Source organism: Procambarus clarkii, chromosome 15 (genome assembly GCF_040958095.1).
Source record: "Procambarus clarkii isolate CNS0578487 chromosome 15, FALCON_Pclarkii_2.0, whole genome shotgun sequence".
NCBI lineage: Eukaryota > Metazoa > Arthropoda > Malacostraca > Decapoda > Cambaridae > Procambarus > Procambarus clarkii.
In genome coordinates this window covers 34,099,033-34,114,650 of record NC_091164.1, presented here as the reverse complement: position 1 = coordinate 34,114,650, position 15,618 = coordinate 34,099,033, and the positions used below count along the sequence as shown (strand labels likewise).

At 48.7% G+C, this 15,618-nt stretch overlaps 1 protein-coding gene across 1 annotated transcript in view; it reads right to left on the bottom strand.

Moving 5' to 3' along the window:
- Positions 1-7,743, bottom strand: part of LOC138364925 (peptidyl-prolyl cis-trans isomerase-like) — a 39,774-nt gene extending 32,031 nt beyond the window's left edge. Inside the window, exons 1-2 of the mRNA XM_069325008.1 lie at positions 7,060-7,743; positions 5,909-6,293 (exon numbers count right to left, since the gene is read on the bottom strand). Of these exons, the coding sequence (XP_069181109.1) occupies positions 5,909-6,025 (117 nt within the window). The 5' untranslated portion in view covers positions 6,026-6,293; positions 7,060-7,743. The remainder of the gene's footprint in view (positions 1-5,908; positions 6,294-7,059) is intronic.
- Positions 7,744-15,618: the final 7,875 nt, after the last annotated feature.

Below are 15,618 nucleotides of genomic sequence, written 5' to 3'. Positions count from 1 at the left end.
TCTACTGGCATTGGGTAGGTGCTGGACCTGTATCTCCAGCCTTTCTCTATTGGCAGAGGTTGGTGCTGGAGCTGTAGCTCCAGCCCCACTCTACTGGAAGGGGGGGGGAGGGGTGCAGGACCTGCAAAACCAGCCCCCTCTACTGGCATTGGGTAGGTGCTGGACCTGTAGCTCCAGCCCTTCTCTATTGGAAGGGGTTGATGCTGGACCTGTAGCTCCAGCCCTTCTCTATTGGCAGGGTGTTGGTGCTGGACCTGTAGCTCTAGCCCCCCCCCTCTACTGGCAGGGGGGTTGGTGCTGGACCTGTAGCTAATGCCAACCCCCCCCCCCCCCGCCTACCAGCAGGGGTTTGATGCTGGACCTGTAGCTCCAGCCCCCTTCTACTGGCAGGGGTTGCTGCTGGACCTGTAGCTCCAGCCCTCCCTCTACTGACAGGGGGTAGGTGCTGGACCTGTAGTTTCAGCCCCCCACTACTGCAAGGGGTTGTTGCTGGACCTGTAGCTCCACCAATCCCTCTACTGACAGTTTGTGAGGGGGGTTTGTGAGGGATCTGTAGCTTCAGCCCCCCCTTTTACTGGCAGGGGTTGGTGCTAGACCTCTAGCTCCAGACCCCCCTCTAGTCGCAGGGGGGGGGGGGTGCAGGACCTGCAGCACCAGCCCCCTCTACTGGCAGGGGGTTGGTGCTAGACCTGTAGCTCTAGCCCCCCTCTACTGGCAGGGGGTTGGTGCTGGACCTGTAGCTCGAGCCCCCCTCTCCTGGAAGGGGGTTGGTGCTGGACCTGTAGCTCCATAGCCCCCCCACCTCTACTGGCAAGGGGTTGGTGCTCGACCTGTAGCTCCAGCCCCCCTCTACTGGCAGGGTTGGTGCAGGACCTGTAGCTCCAGCCCCCCTTTACTGGCAGGGGGTAGGTGCTGGACCTTTAGTTTCAGCCCCCCACTACTGGCAAGGGGTTGGCGCTGAACCTATAGCTCCAGCCCCCCTTCTACTGGCAGGGGGATGGGGATGGACCTGTTGCTCCAACACCGGTCTACTGGCTGGGGGTTGGTGCTGGACCTGTAGCTCCAGCCCCCCCCCCCCCCTCTATTGGCAGGGGGGTTGGTGCTGGACCTGTTGCTCCAGCCCGCTTCTACTGGCAGGGAGTTGGTGCTGGACCTGTAGCTCCAGCCACCCCCTCCCCCCCCCCCGCCTACTAGCAGGGGTTTGGTGCTGGACCTGTAGCTCCAGCCCCCTTCTCCTGGCAGGGGTTGCTGCTGGACCTTTAGCTCCAGCCCCCCCCTCTACTGACATGGGGTAGGTGCTGGACCTGAAGTTTCAGCCCCCCCACTACTGGCAGGGGGTTGGGGATGGATCTGTAGCTCCATCCCCACTCTACTGGCAGGGGGGTTGGTGCTGAACCTGTAGCTCCAGCCCCACTCTACTGGCAGGTGGTTGATGCTGGACCTGTAGCTCCAGCCCCTCTCTACTGGCAGGGGGGTTTGTGTTGGACCTGTAGCTCCAGCCCCCCTCTACTGGCATGGGGTAGGTGCTGAACTTGGTGTTAACAGTCTCCGTGGTGTAGTGGTAATACACTCGCCTGGCGTTCCGCGAGCGCCACGTTATGGGTTCATATCCTGGCCGGGGAGGATTTACTGGGCGCAATTCCTTAACTGTAGCCTCTGTTTAACGCAACAGTAAAATGTGTACTTGGATGAAAAAACGATTCTTCGCGGCAGTGGATCGTATTCCAGGGACCTGCCCGAAACGCTACGCATACTAGTGGCTGTACAGGAATGTAACAACTCTTGTATATATCTCAAAAAAAAAAAAAATCTTGTAGTTCCAGCCCCCATTTACTGGCAGGGGGGTTGATGCTGGGCTTGTAGCTCCAGCCCCACTCTACTGGCAGGAGGTTGGTGCTGGACCTGTAGCTCCAGCCCCACTCTACTGGCAGGGGGTTGGTGCTGGACTTGTAGCTCCAGCCCCTCTACTGACAGGGGATTGGCGCAGGACTTGTAGCTCCAGCTCCTCTACTGGCAGGGGGTTGGTGCTGGACTTGTAGCTCCAGCCCCCCCCCCTGTACTGGCATGGGGGTAGGTGCTAAACTTGCAGCTCCAGCCCCCCTCTACTGGAAGGGTGGTTGGTGCTGGATCTGCATCTCCAGCCCCACTCTACTGGCAGGGGAGGTTCGTGCTGGACCTGCAGCACCAGCCCTCTCTACTGTCAGGGGGTTGGTGCTAGACCTCTAGCTCCAGCTCCCCTCTACTGGCAGGGGGTTGGTGCTGGACCTGTAGCTCCATCCCCCTTCTACTGGCAGGGGGTTGGTGTTGGATCTGTAGGCCCAGCCCCCCCTCTACTGGCTGGGGGTTGGTGCTGGATCTGTAGCTCCAGCCCCACTCTACTGGCAGGGGGGTTGGTGCTGAACCTGTAGCTCCAGCCCCACTCTACTGGCAGGTGGTTGATGCTGGACCTGTAGCTCCAGCCCCTCTCTACTGGCAGGGGGGTTTGTGTTGGACCTGTAGCTCCAGCCCCCCCCCCCTCTACTGGCAGGGCGTTGGTGCTGGACCTGTAGCTCCAGCCCCCCTCTACAGGCATGGGGTAGGTGCTGGACCTGTAGCTCCAGCCCCCATTTACTGGCAGAGGGGTTGATGCTGGACTTGTAGCTCCAGCCCCACTCTACTGGCAGGGTGTTGGTGCTGGACCTGTAGCTCCAGCCCCCCTCTATTGACATGGGGTTGGTGTTGAACTTGGTGTTAACAGTCTCCGTGGTGTAGTGGTAAGACACTCGCCTGGCGTTCCGCGAGCGCTATGTCATGGGTTCGTATCCTGGCCGGGGAGGATTTACTGGGCGCAATTCCTTAACTGTAGCCTCTGTTTAACGCATCAGTAAAATGTGTACTTGGATGAAAAAACGATTCTTCTCGGCAGTGGATCGTATTCCAGGGACCTGCTTGAAACGCTACCCGTACTAGTGGCTGTACAAGAATGTAACAACTCTTGTATATATCTCAAAAAAAAACAAAAAAAAACCTTGTAGTTCCAGCCCCCATTTACTGGCAGGGGGGTTGATGCTGGACTTGTAGCTCCAGCCCCACTCTACTGGCAAGGGGTTGGTGCTGGACCTGTAGCTCCAGCCCCACTCTACTGGCAGGGGGTTGGTGCTGGACTTGTAGCTCCAGCCCCCCTCTACTGGCAGGGGGGTTGGTGTTGGACTTGTAGCTCCAGCCCCACTCTACTGGCGGGGGGGGGGGGGGGGGGGTTGGTGCTAGACCTCTAGCTCCAGCCCCCCCCCCCCCTCTTCTGCCAGGGAGGTTAGTGCTGGACCTGTAGCTCCAGCCTTTCTCTACTGGCAGGGGTTTGGAGTTGGATCTGTAGGCCAATCCCCCTTCTATTTGCAAGGGGGTTGGTGCTGGACCTGCTGCACCAGCCCCCATTTACTGGCAGGGGGGTTGATGCTGGACTTGTAGCTCCAGTCTCACTCTACTGGCAGGGGGTTGGTGCTGGACCTGTAGCTTCAGCATTCCTCTACTGGCCAGGGGTTGGTGCTGGACCTGTAGGTCCAACCGCCATCTACTGGACGGGGGTTGGTGCTGGACCTGTAGCTCCAGCCCCCCCTCTACTGGCAGGGGATTGGTGCTGGACCTGTAGGTCCAACCGCCTTCTACTGGACGGGGGTTGGTGCTGGACCTGTAGCTCCAGCCCCCCGCTCTACTGGCAGGGGATTGGTGCTGGACCAGTAGCTCCAGCCCCCTCTACTGGCAGGGGGATGGTGCTGGACCTGTAGCTCCAGCCCCCCTCTACTGGCAGGGAGAGGGGGCTGGACCTGAAGCTCCAACCCTCCTTTTCTGGCAGGGGGGGGGGGGGTTGGTGCTGACCCTGTCTCTCCAACCTCCTCTACTGGCAGGGGGTTGGTGCTGGACCTGTATCTCCAGCCCCCCCCTCCCCCTCTACTGGCAAGGGGTTGGTGCTGGACCTGTAGCTCAAGCTTCTCTCCACTGGCAAGGGGGTTGGTGCTGGACTTGTAGCTCCAACCCCCCCCCTTCCCCCCTCTACTGCCAGGGAGGTTAGTGCTGGACCTGTAGCTCCAGCCTTTCTCTACTGGCAGGGGTTTGGAGTTGGATCTGTAGGTCAAGCCCCCTTCTATTTTCAGGGGGGTTGGTGCTGGACATGTAGCACCAGCCCCAATTTACTGGCAGGGGGGGTTGATGCTGGACTTGTAGCTCCAGCCCCACTCTACTGGCAGGGGGTTGGTGCTGGACTTGTAGCTCCAGCCCCTGTACTGACAGGGGGTTGGCGCTGGACTTGTAGCTCCCGCCCCTCTACTGGCAGGGGGTTAGTGCTGGACCTGTCGCTCCAGCCCCCCTCTACTAGCAGGGAGGTTGGTGCTGGACCTGAAGATCCAGCCCCCCTCTACTGGCAGGGGGTTGGTGCTGGACCTGTAGCTCCAGCCCCCCTCTACTGGCAGGGGGTTGGTGCTGGAACTGAAGCTCCAGCCCACCTCGACTGGCAGGGGTTTGGTGCTGGACCTGTAGCTCCAGCCCCCTCTACTGGCAGGGGCTAGGTGCGGGACATATTCAATTTAGCCCCCTGTCTACTGGCAGGGGGTTGGTGTTGGACCTGTAGCTCCAACCCCTCCCCCCTTTACTGACAGGGGGTTGGTCCTGGACTTGTAGCTCCAGCCCTACTTTACTGGCAGGGGGTTAGTGCTGGACCTGTAGCTTCAGCCCCCCACTACTGGCAGGGGGTTGGTGCTGGACCTGTAACTTCAGCCTCCCACTACTGGCAGGGGGTTGGTGCTGGACCTGTAGCTCCAGCCCCCTTTACTAGCAGGGGTTGGTTCTGGACTTGTAGCTCCATCCCCCTTTACTGGCAGGGGGTTGGTGCTGGACTTGTACCTCCAGCCCCCCTCTACTGGCAGGGGGTTGGTGCTGGACCTGTAGCTCCAGCCCCCCTCTACTGGCCGGGGATTGGTGCTGGATATGTAGCTCCAACCCACTCTACTGGCAGGGGGTTGATGCTGGACCTGTAGCTCCAGCCCACCTCTACTGGCAGGGGTTTGGTGCTGAACCTGTAGCTCCAGCCCCCCTCTACTAGCAGGAGGTTGGCGATGGACCTACTGTTCCAGCCCCCTCTACTGGGAAGGAGTTGCTGCTGGACCTGTTGTTCCAGCCCCCCTCTACTGGCAGGGAGTGGGGGCTGGACGTGTTTAATCCAGCCCCCTCTCTACTGGCAGGGGGGTTGGTCCTGGACTTGTAGCTCCAGCCCCCCTCTACTGGCAGGGGGTTGGTGCTGAACTTGTAGCTCCAGCCCCCCTCTACTGGCAGGGGGTTGGTGCTGAACTTGTAGCTCCAGCCTTCCTCTACTGGCTAGGGGGTTGGTCCTGGACCTGTAGCTCCAGCTCCCCTCTAATGGCATTGGATAGGTCCTGGACTTGTAGCTCCAGCTATCCTCTACTGGCAGGGGGTTGGTGCTGGATATGTAAATCCAACCCCCCTCTACTGGCAAGGAGGTTGGTGCTGGCATTGTTTAGAAGTTTGTTGGCAGTTTGAAGGCACCAGTCTCTTCGAAGCCAGCAGTGGTCTGTTTATTTTCAATGTCCTCCTGGATGCTTCCCTGGTAGGTTGGTGTAGTGTCACCCACTCTCTGTGCCTCTGTGAGGGGGGGGGGGGCAGGATCCCGGGTTCAATAGAGGATCACAGGCTTAATCATCACGCAGGACAGAAATGGTTCCCATGTTTCCTTTCACCTGATGTCTGTTCACTTACCAGAAAATATATATCCAGGAGTTAGACAACTATTTTAGATTGTATGTTAAGGAAAGTCAGAAGTAGAACTTGGGGAACCTCGATAAACCTAGGAACAAACTTCCTCTCCTCAAAACGCAACTCAATATCTTGTGATATGACCTATGAGAGAAAATAAAAAACTTACTGTTAATTGCTTCTGGGGGATCTCTCCAGTGATTTCCTGAACTTTATTCATGATGCTGGAGGCTGAGTCTCTCAGGTGTACGGGATCAGCTGTGGCACCTGTCTCTGTGGTCATCATCTCCAGGGCCTCCCTGATGGTCTCCTGCACCGGTCATTACCAACACAAACATTAATGGTGGAGGCTGAGTCTCTCAGGTGTACGGGGTCAGCTGTGGCACCTGTCTCTGTGGTCATCATCTCCAGGGCCTCCCTGATGGTCTCCTGCACCTGTCATTACCAACACAAACATTAATGGTGGAGGCTGAGTCTACCAGGTGTACGGGGTCAGCTGTGGCACCTGTCTCTGTGGTCATCATCTCCAGGGCCTCCCTGATGGTGTCCTGCACCTGTCATTACCAACACAAACATTAATGTGGAACCTGGACCAAAATGAAGCATCAGGCTCTGAGTAAAGTAACTGGACTATAATGAAGCATCAGGCTCTGAGTAAAGTAACTGGACCAAAATGAAGCATCAGGCTCTGAGTAAAGTAACTGGACTATAATGAAGCATCAGGCTCTGAGTAAAGTAACTGGACTATAATGAAGCATCAGGCTCTGAGTAAAGTAACTGGACTATAATGAAGCATCAGGCTCTGAGTAAAGTAACTGGACTATAATGAAGCATCAGGCTCTGAGTAAAGTAACTGGACTATAATGAAGCATCAGGCTCTGAGTAAAGTAACTGGACTATAATGAAGCATCAGGCTCTGAGTAAAGTAACTGGACTGTAATGAAGCATCAGGCTCTGAGTAAAGTAACTGGACTATAATGAAGCATCAGGCTCTGAGTAAAGTAACTGGACTATAATGAAGCATCAAGCTCTGAGTAAAGTAACAGGACTATAATGAAGCATCAGGCTCTGAGTAAAGTAACTGGACTATAATGAAGCATCAGGCTCTTAATAAAATAATTTCACAATATAAGTAATGGTGTTTCTCTACACTGACCACAGTGTAGAGAAACACCAAGATGACAGTTGACTTTATTAATAAAAATGTTTCCTATCTATAAAGTCAACTCTCATCTTGATGTGTTTCCATGTCAAAAGTGTTTATATAGAGGCAATACTACACTCAGTTGGGTGAGAACAATGTGACCTTCGGTAGTGTACCTTCACTGAGGTGTGGACAGTGTTGACATCTGGGAAGAGTTCCTGGCACTTCCGGAGCCAATCTTCTACCTTCATCTTGCACCCATCAGCTGTGTCTATGGTTGTGCCAACCTCCTGTGGGGTGTTGACTGTGTCGAGGCTCCCCAACATGGCCTGCAGCTGAGTCTTCCCTTCCTCTCCTTGTGTTGTCATATCTACCACACTGGTATCCTCCAGTTCCAAGAGTTTCATTGCTGACGTGTTCTGCTCTACCAGAGCATAGAGTCTGTCCTGGAGCTGGAGGTGGTGAGTCTTCCAGTCCCCCAGCTGCCCCCGGTACTCCCCCAGCTGGGACAGTACCTCTTCACAGCTAGTAATGAGGCTGCTGATGATGCTCTTCTGCTCCTGCACCAGGGAACGTAATGTCTTACTGATGCCTCTGGCGGGACCTTCATAATGTTTTGCTGGCACTACTTCCTCAGTTGTTAGCTGGGTATTTTTGAGTTTCCTAACAAAAGCCTCCACAGCATAGCTAATTGGGAACTGAGTAGAGGCTGTGGCAGCGTGCTGGCCACGGCAGCTGGGGCAGGACAGCTGACCATTCTTGATAGCATTGTTAATACACTGGGAGCAGAATGTGTGGCCACACGGCAGATTGCGAGGCCGTAGCTGATTGTCATCATAATCGTTAAAACACACTGAACATTCCTCTGGCTTGTTATCCTGTGGAAAAGAATATTTGGTTAAACTAGATGTATTTACAACAAAAAAGTAATATTACAGTACTTTATTTACTAATACAAATTGCATAATATTTATATACATTCTTTGCATTAGCTATTCTAGAGCAGAGTTAATATTACTTACAGATTAACATATTCACACAAGGGCCAATATTTTTTATAAATATATCCCGGAGTATGGGATAATATTTTTTGTTAACATATTGCAGCAGCAGGGCTGCCTGTAAGCCGTACCCGAGAGTACAGACTAACACTACCTGTCCTTACTTTCTTATGAATAATGGAAGGAAATGTATGTATCATATATGATAATTGGGGAAGGGTCAAGTATTCTTAGTCTAAATTGGACAATAAGTGCACTGGGGTTAAATCTTCACACATGGGCTTTATTGAACTCCGGATTATTCTACACTTATTAACTATGGGAACACACGATTACGTTTCTGGATTGTTGAAATTGAGTGATACTCTTCACCAAACATGATGGATGAATTGATTATTGGTCCAGCATGGACCAATAGTAGCATGGATTTTTACAATATAAGGTCTCTACACTTAATCACTTTACTAACGGGGATCAAGGTTGATGGAGTTTAAACCACGTGTTACAGTACTCCTTAAGCTCTGCACGCCTGGTTTCGACAAAAACTTTTTAGTGCAATTTTCAAGGACATATTTTTGTTGTTTTTATAAATGTCCAGGTAAAGTGCCAGGTAAAGTTAATGTCAAAAAGTTTCCAAACTCAACTATTTCCATTTCAAAACGCAAAGTAATGAAAACATTAAAAAACATTAAAATATAGCCTAATTAGAAAAAATAACACAATTCTCAGAGTGCCTAAAGGCACTTTGCGCAGTGCAGTGGTTAAAGTGGGTGAATGAGCCTAAAATAACACAAGACACACAGGGTTCTACAAACACACATTCCTAAAATTCCTATCCCTAAACTAACAAAGAAAAAAATCACTAGTACAGTTAATGCACTTATCATTACTGTAGAAGACCACCCCAAGCATTGCACTGACGTCTACTGGACACTGGAGTAGTCGCTGCCTGAGTGGACAACTTGCTGCCGCGCTCCACTCTGTGTGCACTCGCTTGGTTCCAATAATGTTTCACACAAAACTCATATCCCAAAATTGGTCATTTGTATGTCTTATAGAGTTCCAGACTGTTTTCATTATTTAACGCTGCTGTTTCTATATATATATTTTCAACCAGTGAATGTCTTAAATAAGTGTTTCCTATACAATTCCATTGCTTTGGGGAGGATATATAATTAATAATAATAATAATTTTCCTTTGTAAGTCACTGTGCTCCACATGTGCAGAACTGACTATTGTACTGGCAGAAATCATAAATTCATGATTGTCCTACCCTTCAAGAAGACCTGGACAAAATAAGTGTATGAGCACCACTTGGCAAATGGAATTTAATGTGAACAAATGCCATGTTATGGAATGTGGAATAGGAGAACATAGACCCCACACAACCTATAAACTATATAATTACCTAAGTGTAGTTACAGGATGAGAGCTATGCTCATGATGTCCCATCTTCCCGGCACTGTCATATAACGCTTTGAAATTACTGACGCTTTTGGCTTCCACCACCTTCTCACCTAACTTGTTCCAACCATCTACCCCACTTGTTTGTGAAAGTGAATTTTCTTATTCACTTCTAAAAAAATTAATTTTCTTCGGCTCCTTTGTTTAGTTTAAATCTATGACCTCTTGATCTTGAAGTTTCAGGTCTCGGGAATTTTTGCCTATCAATTTTATCAATTCCCGTTACTATTTTGTACGTAGTGATCATATCTCCTCTTTTTCTTCTATCTTTTAGTTTTGGAATATTTAACCGCATGGCTATATACCATTTGACACCCACAGGCGCATACAAAAAAAAAAATCTTTTTTCTTCCTAACCTGTTAATTTGTGTTCACTGATCATGGGAAAAATAATAAAACAATCGTAAGTGGCATATATTGCCCGCTCAACCCGTTCTCGCAAATTCGTAAAGTCAATATTGACTTATTAACTACGTGCATAGGTGATATACTAAACATAATAGATACCCTTAAAAAGATTCATAGAAAACACCGACCTTACCTAACCTTGTTAGTATCTTAAGATAAGCATCTTATTGCTTCGTAATTACAATTATTACTTAACCTATACCTATTATAGGTTAGGTAATAATTGTAATTACGAAGCAATAAGATGCTTATCTTAACATACTAAGTAGGTTAGGTAAGGTCGGTGTTTTCTATGAATCTTTTTAAGGGTATCTATTATGTTAAGTATGTCACCTATGCACATATTTAATAAGTCAATATTGACTTATTAAATTTGCAAGAACGGGTTGTGCCCGCTATATGGCGGAGAAGTCTGGCAAAAAAACAGCCGCTGACTCAGCGTGCGTCCCAGACGGTCTGTTGCTTGCCAGCTGTCAGGCCGGAGTTGCCACAAAGAGATAATTACCTAATTACTTCAATGTCTCTGATTGATTTCTCGTAGTTTTTTTGCTGTAATATTATTCAATAGTGTGTAGTGTGATATATTTATATAATAAAATGAGTGAATCATCGCTGTACTCAAAAATATGGTGTGCATATTGTTGATTTAATTATATTCATCAAACAGTGAACAAATACTTTGTCGGTTATTACACTATATACACAGTTTATATATAAGTATCTGCATGTTTTGTTCACCATAACGAACCACTAAGTTGCTATTATGAGTCAAAAAGTAACGAGGAGTGACCGCCGTGTACCAGCCAGCCACTCACGCCCTCCCTCAACACCTCACTCACCCACATTCTCCTCCCACCATACTGTTTTTGCTTTAATTCACTATATACAGACGTTATAAATAAGTATCTACATTCGTGTTCACCATAACGAACCACTAAGTTGGTACGCTGAGTGGCAGTGGCAGCCCGCCACTGGCTGCTACTTGCTCCCTCCCTCAAGTCACCTGACTCCCACACATTCTCCTCCCACAATACTATTTTTGCTTTTATTCACTATATACAGACGCTATATATAAGTATCTACATTCGTGTTCACCATAACGAACCACTAAGTTGGTACGCTGAGTGGCAGTGGCAGTGGCAGCAGCAGCCAGAGGCAGCCCGCCTCTGGCTGCCACTCCCTCCCTCCCTCCCTCACCTCACCTGACTTGCCACAATTCTCCACCCACCATACTGTTTTTGCTTTTATATACAGACATTATATATAAGTATTTACATGTTTTGTTCACCATAACTGTACATCAAAGCTTGTATGGTAATTAAAGGCACAAAGACGTAGGACCTCACACAATCAGCTGGCTGCCACACCTCAAGGCCAGACGCACTAATATTTCTTCTCCAACAATACTGTTTGTGGTGTTATTACGCTATATACACACATTTTATATAAATATCTACCTGTTTTATTCACCATACTTGTACAAGTAAACTGGTATGGTGCCCAAAGACCATTGTGGTCACCGGTAACCAACATGATATATCGTGCAGACGACGCCACCGCCCTCACCAAAATGGCGGCTCCCAACCTACTCCTCTTGCTGTTTATACCCTCTATACACACATTATATATAAGTATCTACATTTGTATTCACCATAGCAAACCACTAAGCTGGTATGGTGAACGCAGTCAATAAAAGGTGGCCACACACAGTCAGAAGACAATGCCACCACCCTCCCTCCCACAGCATTACTCCACCCTCCATGCAGCACAGCGCTATATATCACCACAATCCTGCTATTATCAGAACCCTGGTCAGTTTTATCACAGTCAGGGGTCTTCTGTAATAATATCATCGCTACATAATAGTATGAACAAGTATATTATGGCATTTTTAGGCGATGCTGTGATCACAAGCTGAACAGCAGTGCTGTGAGCTCATGCTGCGTGCGTTAGGCTTGGTAGTTCACTCAATACTGAGGCCCCTAACACCCGGGAATTTGGCCCACGATTTTTAAAAAAAACGGCGTCTGTTTACAAGAGCCCTGATGAAGGTGTGGTGAACCCAGTGTATCCGCGGGCCGTTTAAATCTTGCGTAGTACTCCAAAGCATCATATGATGTGATGCACAATTTTCTTCAAGTTGGTCAAAGCATCATATGATGCGATGCGCAATTTGAGGGATATATATATTTTCAACCAGTGAATGTCTTAAACAAGTGTTTCCTATACTATTCCATTGCTTTGGGGAGGATATATAATTATTAATAATAATAATTTTCCTTTGTAAGTCACTGTGCTCCACATGTGCAGAACTGACTATTGTACTGGCAGAAATCATAAATTCATGATTGTCCTGCCCTTCAAGAAGACCTGAACAAAATAAGTGTATGAGCACCACTTGGCAAATGGAATTTAATGTGAACAAATGCCATGTTATGAAATGTGAAATAGGAGAGCACAGACCCCACACAACCTATAAATTATATAATTACCTAAGTGTAGTTACAGGATGAGAGCTATGCTCATGATGTCCCGTCTTCCCAGCACTCTCATATAATGCTTTGAAATTACTGACGCTTTTGGCCTCCACCACCTTCTCACCTAACTTGTTCCAACCGTCTACTCCACTTGTTTGTGAAAGTGAATTTTCTTATTCACTTCTAAAAAATTTAATTTTCTTCAGCACCTTTGTTTAGTTTAAATCTATGACCTCTTGTTCTTGAAGTTCCAGGTCTCAGGAATTTTTGCCTATCAATTTTATCAATTCCCGTTACTATTTTGTACGTAGTGATCATATCGCCTCTTTTTCTTCTATCTTTTAGTTTTGGAATATTTAACCCTTTAACTGTGCAACACGCCTGCAGGCCCACACTTGGGGTGCGCTACGCGCCTCCGGGTATTTATATTTTTCACGTTCGATTTAAAAGTGGCGCGCGGTGACGCGGGTATGGAATGGATGACTGGGAGCCCCTGTGATCGTCGGCCATCTTGAAAAAAATTCCCAGCATGCCCCGCGGCCGTGGGGAGCCCCAGTTCCCAAGCAGCAACCATGTCTGACGCATCATCAACGAGCTCCCATTCCACGGTGACCCGAGGTCATGGAAAACGACTCTTTGAGAAGATTCTCGATATTTTGTACGACGACGGTGCTATGGATGATGACCTGGACTATGATCCAGAGAAAGATCTGACACAGAGGTCTGATACGAGTGAGGAAGAGACGGAAGTGGATGATGCGGCGAGCGTGTACGGTACACACTCCTCGCTTGGTTTGTCTCACCACCCTGGGTCAACACCGTTATCACCCAGACGCCAGTTTATTCAGTGACAGTACATGTGACGAATCTTTCTCGGGCTTCAGTGACATTGGCTCCGCTACGAGTAGTGTGGACGGCCCGAGTACTAGCAGCGGGGGTGGTACCAGGCGGGACTTTGCTGTCTTAGTAACACGTCGAGGCAGGTGACAGCATGTCTCACAGCATGACGACAGTGGGCCCTCAACATCAGGAGTTCGTGGTAGGCCTATGGTACGAAAATCTGCCTCAGCTCCAAGCATACCCTCACGCACCTCCAGCAGCAGCAGCAGATGACGTAGCCGTGATTTTGGTGCTCATGGTGGTGTTGGCGCCAACACCAAACTCCCTGGTGTACTTGTGTGGGAGGATTGCGCCACATTTGTCCCTCAAATACCAACGTTTGATGATACCGATGTTGGTGTTAAAGCTTTATTCCCGTATACCGGTGATGATATGGCGGACATGGAATATTTCCAGGCATATTTTGACAATGTCTTCATGAGGCATCTTGTGACCGAGGCAAACATGTACGCCCACACCCTCATAGACGGCGGCATATTACCTGCCTCATGCCTCACGCGATGGAAGGATACAACAATCGACGAGATGTACGTATTTCTGGCAATATGCATGATGATGATGAAACACTCCGAGAAAGCTGTCGTCCAGGACTATTGGAACATAGACAGCCTTGTTCCATCACCCGTCATCAACCGATATATGTTGCAGGATAGGTTCCACTTGATTCTCAGGTGCCTGCATTTCGAGAACAATGCAAATGAGGATAGACACGACAGACTGTGGAAGGTACGCAAGGTATTTAGCGACCTGCGAGGGAAGTTCAGGGATTATTTAGTACTGTCTCCACTCGATCATCCGGACTATATGGGAAGGACCCCCAGCCGGATTATCACATTTTTCGGATAATGGTACTTTTTCACCTACGAGTCCAAAAGTGACCATTTCCAACTATTTTTATACTACAAACAACATAATTTGAATTGCCTTGCCACATACATTTATTAAATATTCAACTAGAAACCTCAACTTACCTTGTTGGTGTTCGTCTTCTTGATTGATGCCACACATCTTGAAGTTAAAAATTCTTAACAATTTACGTAACCTATACTAACACAACACTAAAATTAACACTTAAAATTACTGTACAGTTCATTAAGCTAAGTTAGTTTTGACTGCCAGCTGCTGAAGCCTCACTGGTTGAGGGCATTTGGGTTGCCTGTGAGGCCTCACTTGTTGAAGGCGCTTGCTTGCACCTCACTTGTTGAAGCGCTTGCTTGCACCTCACTTGTTGAAGCGCTTGCATGCCCTCACTTGTTGAAGGCGCTTGGCTTGCCTGTGACGCCTCACTTGTTAAAGGCGCTTGCTTGCGCCTCACTTGTTGAAAGCGCTTGGCTTGCCTGTGGCGCGTCACTTGTTGAAAGCGCTTGGCTTGCCTGTAATGCCTCACTTGTTGAAGGAGCTTGGCTTGCCTGTGGCGCCTCACTTGTTGAAGGCGCTTGGCTGCCTGTGACGCCTCACTGGTTGAACAACACGTAACTTGTCTTTAATTGCTAGGACAATCTTCTTCCTCTTAACACTTCCAGAACGATTGATGCTGCTACCAGACATATTCTTGGCCAAAAATGTTCAAAGTTACTATGAAAATTAAGAAAGTTATTTAAAAAATATTTCACTAATGGCGCAACACTGTGAGGCCGCACTGGTTGAGGTGTATAACTGTGACTTGTCTTTTATTGTTAGGACAACTTTCTTCCTCTTAACACCTCCAGAACGATTGATGCTGCTACCAGACATAGTCTTGGCCAAAAATGTTCAAAGTTACTATGAAAATAAAAAAGTTATTTAAAAAAATATTTCACTAATGGCGCAGCACTGTGTATAACACGAGGGACGGACGCACATGGGTTAACCAGTGTTGGACGGGTCCACTTGGGATAGCGCGTTACGTAGGCCGCCAGGAGGAAAAAAATTCACAATATTTTTGAAGGAAACTTCAGCCTGTGCACAATGCTTTTAGGAAACTTATTTATTTGTTATTACATAATTACTAGTAGTTATTTCATTTGTTTTTGGCTATGATTAATTGTTCTAAAATTATTGGCAATTCCTGTACCCAGGTGGTCCCTCCTGACGCACCCCTCCCACCCTCCCAACACCACCCACCCACCCCACCCCCCTCCTCCACCATGCGTCTAGAGCCACAGACGGGATTAATACGGTATGGCTGTATTTTCATCCGGCCAAACCAGCTTTTATCCAGTTCCTGTGGCCATTTTGGCCGGATATTGTGATAACTTTATCCGATCACGATTTTGGCCGTATAAGGGCGTTTTCCAGATGTTTGAATCCCGGATAATCGCGGGGTTACAGTACCTGGACAGAATGTCGTTATCGACGAGTCGCTTGTACTGTTCAAGGGCAGACTGGCATTCAAGCAGTATATCCCTTCCAAGCGGAACCGGTTTGGACTGAAGTTTTTCGTGCTGTGCGACTGTAAGACTGGTATCCTCCTGGACACGATCTTTTATTCTGGTACAGACGTCG